This window comes from Larus michahellis, chromosome 5 (genome assembly GCF_964199755.1).
Source record: "Larus michahellis chromosome 5, bLarMic1.1, whole genome shotgun sequence".
In the NCBI taxonomy this organism is placed as follows: Eukaryota; Metazoa; Chordata; class Aves; order Charadriiformes; family Laridae; genus Larus; species Larus michahellis.
In genome coordinates, this window is record NC_133900.1 from 23,148,237 (window position 1) to 23,160,587 (window position 12,351).

A 12,351-nucleotide genomic window follows, 5' to 3' on the forward strand; every position below is an offset into this window, starting at 1 on the left:
ACAGGAACATTTGCAAATGGCTTTGCATTTCTTAGGCATCTTCACTAGCTGAAGCTGTTTCTAAAACTTAGATAAAACCATGAGCAAGGCTGTACTAGATTCAGAAAGATTTTGTATCTTCTTGAAAGCAGGTTCTACTTTCCATCCACCAAGTCTCTTTCATTCTTACATTGCCTCTTTTTCTAATACGCAGCATTGCATCTCGGCCTGTATTACAATTGAGTAATAATGCTAACGTCAGTGATGTTCACTGCTAGAAGTGCAAGATAATGATTTTTAAATCTGGTAACAACTAGAGGCCGAACACCGGCATGCCCGCAGTGCCCAGGCACCACTCCGGCCACTATTAGGAGCTACAGACAGGGGGGCTCTTTGGAACTTACACAAGTTCTTTGAAGACAGAACAGTTCACTTTATAACCCTGCCGGTTGAGCACTTGTTCTACCCTTCTCCTTGCTTTCCAGCAACTGGGAATTGTCTTAAATATTTTGCGCAAGGTAATTACCCTTACATGATATAAGAAGAATCTTCTGCAATAAAAGCTTTTGCTTGGCATCCCTTTGATCTTCAGTACATTCCTCCAGGACAGAAATGCACAATCTCCTGTAAGAGCTGCTCCATTTATTCCTCCAATTCCTTCATTCACTGTGCGGGATCTTTTTATTAGCCAATGTTAGACCCGCTTCAGTATGGATTAGAAATTGTTAGGAAATTAGAAATAAGTTAATTCTGGGGAACGTTATGGAGAATGTCAACGGTTTATAGTGTCAAATGCAGTCTACTATTTTTTAGTGCCTATGTCATCACATTCAGAGTTGTATTTACTCTGATTTTTATAGCAAATACAAGTTAGGAATAGATTTTTTTCCCCATGTTTGATTTTCTCTTTTCAAAGCAAGGTTAAAAGACAGAAGAATTATACCAAAGCTTATAATTAAAAAAATAAGATTGAAAGAGGTTGGAATCAACCTGCGGAGTTGTCAGAAATATTTTGAAGATCAGTTTTCCTAGATCTGTTATACAGGAGTCTTATTCCTAGTCTCCCATTTTCCAGCATAACTCCCTCCCCTTGGTTTCCTAAAATCCCCCGAGTTGCAGATAGCATACACATGAAATGTCACGTACATAAGTTACAAAAATTCTTTGAAAGCAGCCCTGTACATTACAGGCTTTTTTGGCTGAGCCATAGCAATGACTAAGCTATGGGAAAAGCCTCCATTCAGCTACACTGTAAAGGAAAATGTGGGTGGGGGAACTGGGCTTTCAGGGTCGAAGTCATTCAGCACTTGGGTGGCACTGTTGCAAAGAGGAAAGAGGAGGACTCAGCCTCGCGGGCCTGGGATGGGAGGTTTTTCAGATTTCCACTCTGCAGCCGTCCCTATGGGGCCAGGCAGGCGACAGCGCAAGAGAGAGTGTCATTATTTGACTCAGCATGTTCCTAACCCACAAAAGAAGTGACGTATATAAAAAGCATGTTGCTCACTCATATCTGATAAGAGGGATATCAAGGAGTTTTCTCCACTGCCTAGACATAAAGGACGTTCCTCTTTGTCCTTGTATTTCACTTTCTCTGTCAGTGTGCCTTTCTTCAAGCAATTATTGTGACCTCATAGCCTCTAACACAAAATTCTACAGTTTTAGAGACATAACATGCAGCCATCCGCTACCACATTGCCAAATACCTATTGTTTAGCTTTCCATTCTAATTACTCCACCAACTTTAAAACTTATTTCAGATATAACAGATTTAATTTAGGAATATCTCAGATAGAGCCATCTCACCTCCCATGAACCTGGTGGAGGTTTGCCTCCACCAAACCCATGAATTATCCTGCTGGACCAGCAAATATTTCTGCCATATTTCTGTGATGCTTCTATTAGAAAATGACAAAGCTTCACTTACTACTTACTGCCCAAATGGTCTCTGGTGCCACAGTACAGCCATTCTTTCACACAGTAGGCTTCACTGTAAAATGTAGAATCTTAGAATTGTTTTGGTTGTAAGAGACCTTTAGGATCATGAAGTCCAACCATTAACCTAGCACTGTCAAGTCCACCACTAAAACACGTCCCTCAGCACCTCATCTACACATCTTTTGAATACCTCCAGGGATGGCGATTCAACCACTTCCCTGGTCAGCTTTTTCCAGTGTTTGATAACCCTTTCGGTGAAGAAAGTTTTCCTAATACCCAGTCTAAACCTCCCCTGGTGCAACTTGAGACTGTTTACTCTTGTCCTATCACCTGTTACTTGGGAAAAGAGACCAACCCCCACCTCTCTATACCTTTCAGGTAGTTGCAAAGAGCAATAAGGTCTCCCCTCAGCCTCCCTTCAGGCTAAACAACCCCAGTTCCCTCAGACACTCCTCAGAGGACTTGTGCTCCAGACCCCTCACCAGCTTTGTAGCCCTTCTCTGGACACGCTCCAACACCTCAATGTCTTTCTTGTAGTGAGGGGCCCAAAACTGAACACAGTACTCGAGGTGGGGCCTCACCAGTGCCGAGTACAGGGGGATGATCACTTCCCTAGACCTGCTGGCCACACTATTCCTGATACAGGCCAGGCAGGATGCTGTTGGCCTTCTCAGCCACCTGGCCACACTGCTGGCTCATATTCAACCAGCTGTCAACCAACACCCCCAGGTCATTTTCCGCTGGGCAGTTTTCCAGCCATTCTTCCCCAAGCCTGTAGCGCTGCATGGGGTTGTTGTGACCCAAGTGCAGGACCCGGCACTTGGCCTTGTTGAACCTCATGCCATTGGCCTCAGCCCATCGGTCCAGCCTGTCCAGATCCCTCTGTAGAGCCAACCTACCCTCAAGCAGATCAACGCTCCCACCCAACTTGGTGTCATCTGCGAACTTACTGAGGGTGCACTCGATCCCCTTGTCCAGATTGTTGATAAAGATATTAAACAGAACTGGCCCCAGTACTGAGCCCCGGGGAACACCACTTGTGACCGGCTGCCAGCTGGATTTAACTCCATTCACCACAACTCTCTGGGCCCTGCCATCCAGCCCGTTTTTTACCCAGCGAAGTATACACCCATCCAAGCCATGAGCAGACAGTTTCTCCAGGAGAATGCTGTGGGAAATGGTGTCAAAAGCTTTACTAAAGTCCAGGCACAAAATACCCACAAGCCTTTCCCTCGTCCACCTTGTCATAGAAAGAGATTAGGGTTAGTCAAGCAGGTCCTGCCTTTCATAAACCCACGCTGACTGTGCCTGATCACCTGGTTGTCCTGTATGTGCCACGTGATGGCACTCAAGATGATCTGCTCCATAACCTTCCCCGGCACCAAGGTCAGACTGACATGCCTTCACTGCAATAAACCTTTTTATGTCCCCTAATATCATGTTGCAGTGCAGTGTTGTACAAGGTTTGTTTTTCCAGGACCACAAACAGTACACACAACCTGCCAGCCATCAGCAGGGCTCTCCCACTTGGACTCACTTTGCAAGTTGATTAAGCAAACCTAAACATTTAACAGCCTAACATAACATCTTTGCTTAAATATGAAGTTTGTGATGACTCAAACTCCACAAAACAGCACTCATCAGGCTTGAGCTTGGTTCAGTGGATTTAAAGCTGCCTTTGTCTGCCATTCTATTTCTTTCTTTTCTAAAGCAACAGTATCTCAGGACTGCCTAGGCTAGCAACATGCTGAATGCTGAGCCTTATGATTATCTCACTTTTGTTACTTGGATTCTATCTCCAGAAGCAGCACTGGTTTAAGACCTGGTCAATGCATAAGATCTGTAATTATGACAAGCTTATGAAAAAACAGAAGAGGAAAATTAAAATGGTTGTTCACTACACAGGTATGATTCTACTGTTGAGTTGTAGGGTCTTGTTATGGATGGCCGCAGAGATCGTAACCAGTATCTGGAAATGACTCCCAGAGACATAGCTGTAACCAAAAATCTGTTATGCATACTCTTGTCTAGCAAATCACCAAGGACAAAGAAAAATGCAATGTTAGTCTATAAGAGGTGAAGCATTTGTGGATGATATGGTAAAATATTAAAGCCACTGTACAACATGGCTGTATGATGACAGGAGCCAATGCCCTCTATGTTGTCCCTTCCAGCCCTGTTTTTCTGAAAATACCTGGACAGTCATGTTGTGCATTAACTGAAGTTCCTGAGTGGTCCTGAAGTTGTCTGGTCAATGCAAATGATCTGCAGTGGCATCTTTGCATGAATAACTGCAAACCACCTAATGAGGATACAGCTAATAGAGTCGTACTCCAAATGTAAGCAGAAAGCTTCCAACCTACGAACCAAATACAGATGCATAAAATAAATAAAGGCTGACAGGGCTAGCACAATCATCTACAGCAGCTGAGCTCAAAGGAGCTTCTCAAAAGAATTCACAGTTGAAATACTGACAATCAAAAGCAGAAGCAGATATTATCACCAGCCTGCTCCTTGACTATCAACACTTCCAACAGCATAGTCAACAACTGGACTGAGAACACAGTGCATGTTCATCCAAGTTACTAGTCAATAACCTACAGAGAAGATGAAGGTTCAGCTATGGTAAAGAGGAGCAGAGCTAAGTATCCTCTTCATGTAAAGAATACCGCTATCAGAAATAATCTCTCCATCTTCTCCGCAGCCTCACAGAGGTGTTAAACATCAGATATAAAACAATTTTTGCAAAGCTTCACATGAATGGGATGGGGGGAGGGCAAGATAAAAATAATGCTGATTTGCATTAACGAACCTTAGCTATAAATTAACACAACTTCTGAATAAAACCTATTGATATACCCCCTACTTCACAGTCCAGCTCAGCTGCTTATCTAAAATTATTTCAAGACTTGTCCATCAAAAGAAATTATAAAAAAAATAAAAATCACACTACCTTTTCTTCAAGAAATTAAATTTTAGACTATGTGGTAGAAGAAAGTATCAATTTTTTTTACTTATTTCAGTTCTCATTTTTCGGGATTTCTGTTCTATTCTATCAGATGTGATTAGCTATTCTTTTCACCAGGAGAGATTTTGTGTGTGCACGCATGACAGCATGAGTGCATTATACGTGTCTACACATACACCTATAATATTTATTTCTTTTAAGCTATCCATTATCTGAAAGACTTAAAATGACTTTAGAACATAAACAGGGTACAGTGAACAATTGTTTGTATACAGCAAACACACACACACTTCAGTATGCCAGGTAGAGCCGAAATGCTCATTTCAAAATGAACAACAAGAAATAACTGATCCAATTTCGCTGCCCAGATTCACTCACCAGACAGAAATATACAGATGCATTTTATACAATGTTAGCAAGTTACACAGACTAGCATTCTAGATACAAATGACATCAAACTGAAGTCCAAACACTGTGTAAATTTTGTAAAGCATCTTCAAAGCCATCTGAAATCTTCAGACTTCCAGAGGCAAAGATTTAATTTCAAAGACACTTGAGCATCTTTTTATTCACCACAGTGAAGGTGTCCAAGTGACTTTAACTGCCCTCTGCTAATTCCACGCAGGAACCTCTTAATGGTAATACCACACCGTTGATAACCATTTATTAATGATAATACATAACAGCTATTTAAATTAATTTTTTCCCTCCTTGTGATGAAATATTAGGAACAGCGATTTTGAAATCAACTGATTCCTAGAGCTGGCAGTCCACTGTTCTCTTACTGCAGCTCAGTGAGAGGGACAGAAGCTGGGCTTGGGCTGAAGGAAACTAATATAAGAAAAAGGAGTATACCCAAGAATACCTTTAAATACCTTTAACATCAGTGGTGTTCATTTAGAAAGGAGACAACTGTGGAAGCCCCTGTAACAGAACATTCCTTACCAGCATTTGCTGGGAAAAAAATCCCTTCACTAATGCTTATCTTTTAAATATTAATTAAATTTCCTCAAAAGAAGCATACATACTTAATTACAACAGGCATTGATTTTGAAGGAAATGGTGAGAGTCTGCCTTATTTCTTAATTCAGATCAGTCTGCTGGTTTTATTTTGGCTTTACGTTTTTTTAAAGTATGCACTTTTTGGATTTCACACAAAACAAATGCACTTCTGCATTCTCAAGAGAATTCTCAGGTCTCGGTATCACATCTCCTTTGAAGGGGCTGCATTAAATTGCAAAACTATCCTCGAGCCTAGCTGCTGCAGAACGTAATTGAATGTGTTTAGCTGCCACAAGCACTGTGCCACCACTGCAAAGTGGCAGCATCCCTTGGGACTCACCAGGACTTAGTCTCTTGATCTTCCAGTACCGCTCCCATCTGGGGAACTGGTATGGTATGAGGATCCACCTCTCCCAGGGCAATGCATCTCCCTGCAACTTTCACCCCCAGTGGACATACTCTCTACGATTCTGTTAAAATATCTGGTACTGGTTCCAAGTAAGTATAATGAAACTTCAGCTGGCTTAAATGCTAAGATGAGCTTTTGCTCACAGCTGTTGCAGAAACCAAACTAAGAACGTAAAAGGGGCAGTTAACAGACATCAGGAGGAACTAACTAACAAACATCCCTTGGAGCCATAAAGTAAGTAGGATAAATACATTTAAGGTCTGAAAAGAAGTCCTGTCATATTTCTCCAGCACGGTACAGAAGAGCTTCAGATGGATTGGAGAGATTCGTTGCCGTAAGAAACGGGGGAAAAAAAAGCAGAATCTTTGTTTACCTAGGTCCGTGGTTTCTAAGTACCTACTTTTTACTACGTTCATTTCTTGACTCAAAGTGAAAATGGGAATTCACCCTTTTCTCTTTTTTCCTGTCCAATGTGCAGATGGGGCATATTTTCGTTCACTCCATCAATCCCTGCCCCCTACGCACAAACTCGCATACATGCACCTAGCCAGTGGAAAAGAAAAAAGGGTTACTCATTAATCCATTCTACAAAGCTTTCCAAACTGAAATGGGTGGGTTTTACATCTCCAGCAAGGAGCAATATATAGGTAGGTACATAGCATACCTGAGCACAGCTCAAACTCAAGTGTTCATCTTGAATAGCACAACTTTGCTCCTGGCACATTTTACAACAAAACTCATCAGCATGGAGAGGATGATTATTTTCTGTATGCTTTTCTTCTGTTGCAGTATGGTGCTGACTGCAGCTCCATACAGAATAGTGAAATACAAACAGCTCTTCAAGACAATTAGACAGTTAGAACCCATAGTGAAAGACAAGGTAAGCAAAGTGTTTGTCGTAATACTGAAATTATTTTCAAGAATTATGTATTGCTTAGAATATATCTTGTGAGGGACATTACTTTCAAATGTTAAACTTTTCTAACCTGGATTTGTTTTATTGTAGGATGTTGAAATGCTGCATACACCAGAAAACCCTGTGGTAAGACTACTTTAACATTTCTTTCTAATTATATTAATTTGATATTGTACTGGTTTATTCCATTGACAAATGACACATGCCTTCTTCACATCTCTGACCTAGTACTCTTAATGCAACCTAGATTGAAAAAGAAAATACTTTGATGTAAGTTCCTTATTTCTGGATTTTTAATGGCAGAAGTGTCTGTATTATGTCATCTTAATTACTATTTTGCTAGTGTGTGTATTCTAACACACCCACTGGTTCAAATTTGTATGCATTCCCTTTACTCAAGAAATGGTGCTACCAGTGAAGATTCGTACAAGATCCAGATGAGCAGCAGTGCTCTTGGGGATGCTGGTTTTGGGAGTGGAAGCGGCTCCAGCTGCCATGAGCTCCCTCGGCACTGGGAGCATGGCTGAGCCGAACCCAAAGGGACCCCCTTTTCCCTCCCACTGAAGCTAAATGCCATGAGCGGCACTGCAAGGCCATATCACACAGCGCTTCCTCCCATATATAGACATGCTGCTTTCTCAGAGACTATTCGTGTGCAGGGGTTGGGCTATCAAGGGGAAGACAAAACTGCATTCTGCAAGTATTCTCTTTGGATTACAACTAGTTAAAATTACAAGAACAGGTCCCTGTGAATCCCTTTTTAATACAGATATTCATTTATACATTATTTAATGCCACATCCCTGGAAGTGTTCAAGACCGGGCTGGATGGGGCTTTGAGCAACCAGGTCTAGTGGGAGGTGTCCCTGCCCATGGCAGGGGGGTTGGAACTAGATGATCTTTAAGGTCCCTTCCAACCCAAACCATTCCGTGATTCTATAACGCTGATATTATGTGTGTTCCAAGGTCAGGAACTTCTTATAGGTAGTAAATTACACCAGAGTCACAGAAAGCGTGTGCACACTCAAAAGTGGCAGGATGCAGGATTTACTGTGAAATTAAATGCTAATAATAGTGACAACATGTCTTAAAAGCTTAGAAGGTAAATGTATCCTGCTTTCTTTTATTAATCCCCAACATGCAACAAAGGTCTAGAGCTAGCTGTGACTAATCTAATGTTATACTTCTCCTGTTATCAGCTATTTTAAATTTACCCATAATTTTGACTTTTGAGCCCTGAGAGCTATTTCAGAAAGCAAGCAATTTTGATCAGCCTATAAAAATGATGGTCTTTATGCATAGTTTTTTGAAAAATGCCCAGAGCGTTCGGCTATTTACTCAGAACTGTAAACTCTCTTGCAAAACGACAAGAAGAATGAAAAAAACTCACCTCATTTCACACGGGTTTTGTTAGCCGCCTCCTAGGCTTTACAGTTGGGTGCATTTTTTACTTGCCAAAAACATACAGAAGAATGACCAAAACAGATACGTTCCCTCTCATTGCTAGAAACAACTGCAGTGCAAAAACCTAATGCACCCTAACTAATTGCTGGGGTTTTTTCATTAACACGCTTTCTAACTTGTGGTGTCAAAGCGAAAAGGAGGAGATTAGCTGTCATTTTACTGCAGTGTTTGCCACTACCTTCGAAACAAAGCAAATACAACTAATGACTAATCGCTTAATCAGTTGTTTGGTGGTGTTTTGTTTTTTTTCTCTCAAAAAACACAGTCACCTCAGGAAGGAAGACAACAGTTCATTTGCAGCTTAGGGCTTTACAGTCTGATTCTGGGAGGTCCTAAGTACCTCTGCTGAAAACTAGAGGAGACAGAGAATTCATGTATTTAGAAAGTACTAAAATTGATATAGGTTCAATCCCTGATCAAAAACTTCAGAAAAAATACTAGTGTGCTAATAGTAATTATCACCAGCAACCACACTAACAAACTTCATCCTACAGGGTGAAATTTACATTTACGGAATTGTCCAGATACAAAGAAATGAATGAATTATAGTGTGCCAAAGCTGCACTCAGGGTGATTAGGTACAATCACACCCTAATGAAACTGGATTGAATAAAAAGTTTTTCATATAACTGTATTTCAAATATCAAATGATTGCTTCTATGATAACCTGATTATGCCAGACTTCCATTTGGCCTTGAATATTCAGGAAGATGACTACCTTTTATAACATTCAAAATTCAGTGGTTTATCACTATTTGTTTTGACTTCTTTGAGGATTCTGTGAGTGGACTGAGTGTTAGCCCCAATTCAATCCCACACAATTTCCTTATGTGTTCAACAAAGAGGTGAGAAGTTCAAAAGATCACAGGACAACTCAAGGGAAGACATGCTGAGGCTGAAAAAGTAGTCTTAAGGCTGAACTGATTCAAGACCTTAGGGAAAATAAGATCTATTCCTGGTGATTGACATGGCAGCGGAAACCAGTGACACAATGCTGATTTACATCGGTTCAGCATCTAACCCCGCTGATCGCTACTTCAGGAAGTACAGGCTTTTCAGGCTAATCTGTAAATTTAGTTTGAGTCAGATGCAGAGTACTGCTGCACATTGGCTCCGATACAAATATTTTACATGTTTGCCTAGCCCCCCTCAGACATCACCAGTGGTCTATGCTTTTTAATGCCTCTTCATCAAAGTGCTTAACCCATCACAATGTACCAAACCCCACAATCCTTGTGGTCCTCTGACTGTTGGCGTGCCTACAGCTAACTGTTAACTCAGCAAAAAAAAAAAAAAAAAAAAAAAAAAAGCCAGCATATATGAGAAATGCTGGTTTCTCAGCTCATCACGGATGAGGCACAAAATGTTTTCAGTTTCAGCTGGAAAATTGATCTCTTTAAAAACGAGTGTTTTTTTTCCAGTAAGCAAGACTGGTTACGGTAAGAAGCCTGAAACAAACATAAATGTGTGGTTTTTAAGGAAAATAAAATGTTATATCTAACCAATATAAAATGTTGCTATTGAACTTTGCTACAAGCGACGTACATGAATGTTGCCGTGTCCTTGCCAAAGCTGCAAACTGCAGTGGCATCTAATAAACCAGATGAGACAGCTTCAGTAGCAGTTGGTATGCAAAACAGGGATGATGGCTTTGAAGCCTTTCTAATATGCGTAATCAGCAGTTCTAAATGTTTCCTTCTTTGAAAAACAGAAAGCAAGTTAGAAATTGTCTTCATTAAACCCTGCTTTTATTTCTCTGTTGACTATAGGTTAGTTTTGGTAGCATTTTCCATAGTTGAGCGCCTAGCAAAGGAAAACAGCCGCTGCACAGGAAAGGAGATTCTGGAGAGCTTGTAGTCTATCAGTTAGCATCAGTACAATTAATATGCAGCTGCACCATGAAAAGGAAACAGCAGGTTGCTTTAATTCCAGAGAAGCAGCAGCAGCAGAAAACTTAGATCATCAGAACAGATGTCTTCTTTTTCAAGTTAGAGACAGTTGGTGCTTACTGGCCTTGACTTAGGTTTAACGTGCACCTGAATTTAAAGCAATCTGTTAAGACAATTCAAGCCAGAAGCTTGACTCCTTATCCTGCCTCTCATCCTCAATCGCTCCTTTCCCTTCAGTCTTCTTACTTCATCACCTTCATTTCCCACGCTATCAAGTGAGAACATTATAATAGTATTTGAAAATACGCAAGTAAGTTCTAAGTATAATTACTAAGTAGGTAATATTAGAAATGGCACAAGGATTAGGAACAGTACATTCCCACATGTAGCACTGAGGAACAGTCCAGAGTGATATTCATAATTTTTTAAAAAGAAAATACTCATGCCCACGCTTGTGAAAACTTACTGCATGTAACATGACCTACTCTTCAGTAGCATTTTCTTTTAATTGCTGTCATGATTAGTACCCAAGTGGACATTTTAGGCATTTATTTTATGAGGAAATACTTAAATAATTATCTAAGAACAGGCAGAGTAAAAGTTAAAGATCTCTTGCGTATCAAAAAATAACTTAAAAAAAAAAAGAGTACAGTTGAATCTTCTCAATTAATATCCTGGATATTTACTTTTACACATGGACCACAACCTAACACATGCAGGAAAAAATGCTGCAACATTCGTTTAAAAACTGTTCCTTCTTTTTCTTCCCTAGGACGAATGCCTCTTCACAGCTGTGACCTGCTTCCAGAAGGGCATACTGAAATTACAACCAGCAAACAGCCAAGTAAATTCTACATTCAACCAAACTACTAAAGTCTTGAAAAATTTCACCTTCAGCAACCCTGGCAAGGTAGGATTTCCTCACAATGCTCATAATTGTGATCATTGCTTCATATTTTCTATAGCCAACACCACCCATAAGGGTGCAATTGTAGAAAGCAAACTTGTTAGAAAAAACAATCTGCCTTTCATTACTTTGGAAATTAAAAATGACCAATTTTCTGCCCTTCTGGGAGAGGCATTCACTCTGATCCTATCAGAGGATATTACATGTATGTACTTGGCAACCACGTAACGTGCCAGACAAAAGGACAGGGATTACTGTAAAACATGTGAACAAAAGGTGTCGTTACTATATTCTTGCCCTTTCTGAAATAGCCTGTGTCTCAGCTTGTCCATTTGTAAAAGGCTTTAATCACAACCCTCTTGATTTTTCAGTAAGAACGCTTGAAGCATTATTTATGATTCTGATGCACTGTTTAGAAATGGCATGATTTTATCTTTCAGCACTGCGAGTCTTCATGTGAATCTTACGAGAAAAAAACCCCCAAAGAGTTTTTGAAGAGCTTTGCAAAACTAATCAACAAGGTAATCAGTGCTGATTCCTCCTGAGTGCTTTTTGACATGTTGAGAACAATTACAGATATCCTTACTTTACACTATTTCTAACAATGTTTTGTTTTTACAGTTATTGAAGGAGTAATATAGGACACACCAGAGCTGAAGGCTACTGAAAATATACTATTTAAAGCAGACACTATGTTATTTAAGACAACATGAAAAATGTAAATATCTTCCATTGCTACTATGCTGTGCTATGTGTGTGGTAAGTGAAAGCATCTCTGAAAATATTAAGGAGTTTTATTTGTATGGCTATTCATAAGATGGATGCTCTTTTGAAAGTGACCCTAGCCTCACCAAGTGGAAATTAAATTGTAATTTCACAAAAA

General features: G+C 40.2%; 1 protein-coding gene across 1 annotated transcript; it reads left to right on the forward strand.

Annotated features, from left to right (window-relative positions):
* The first annotated feature begins 7,038 nt into the window (after positions 1-7,038).
* IL21 (interleukin 21) lies at positions 7,039-12,104 on the forward strand. The gene is made up of 5 exons (XM_074587256.1): positions 7,039-7,173; positions 7,300-7,335; positions 11,334-11,471; positions 11,909-11,989; positions 12,090-12,104. The coding sequence occupies exons 1-5, from the start codon at positions 7,039-7,041 to the stop codon at positions 12,102-12,104; spliced, it is 405 nt and encodes a 134-aa protein (XP_074443357.1).
* The last annotated feature ends 247 nt before the right edge of the window (positions 12,105-12,351 follow it).

Excerpts from the sequence above, each read along its gene's own strand:
- IL21 (XM_074587256.1), top strand. The coding sequence starts at position 7,039 with ATGGAGAGGATGATTATTTTCTGTATGCTTTTCTTCTGTTGCAGTATG. Across the intron at positions 7,174-7,299 it reads AACCCATAGTGAAAGACAAG|GATGTTGAAATGCTGCATAC; the intron begins GTAAGCAAAGTG and ends GTTTTATTGTAG. Across the intron at positions 7,336-11,333 it reads ATACACCAGAAAACCCTGTG|GACGAATGCCTCTTCACAGC; the intron begins GTAAGACTACTT and ends TTTCTTCCCTAG.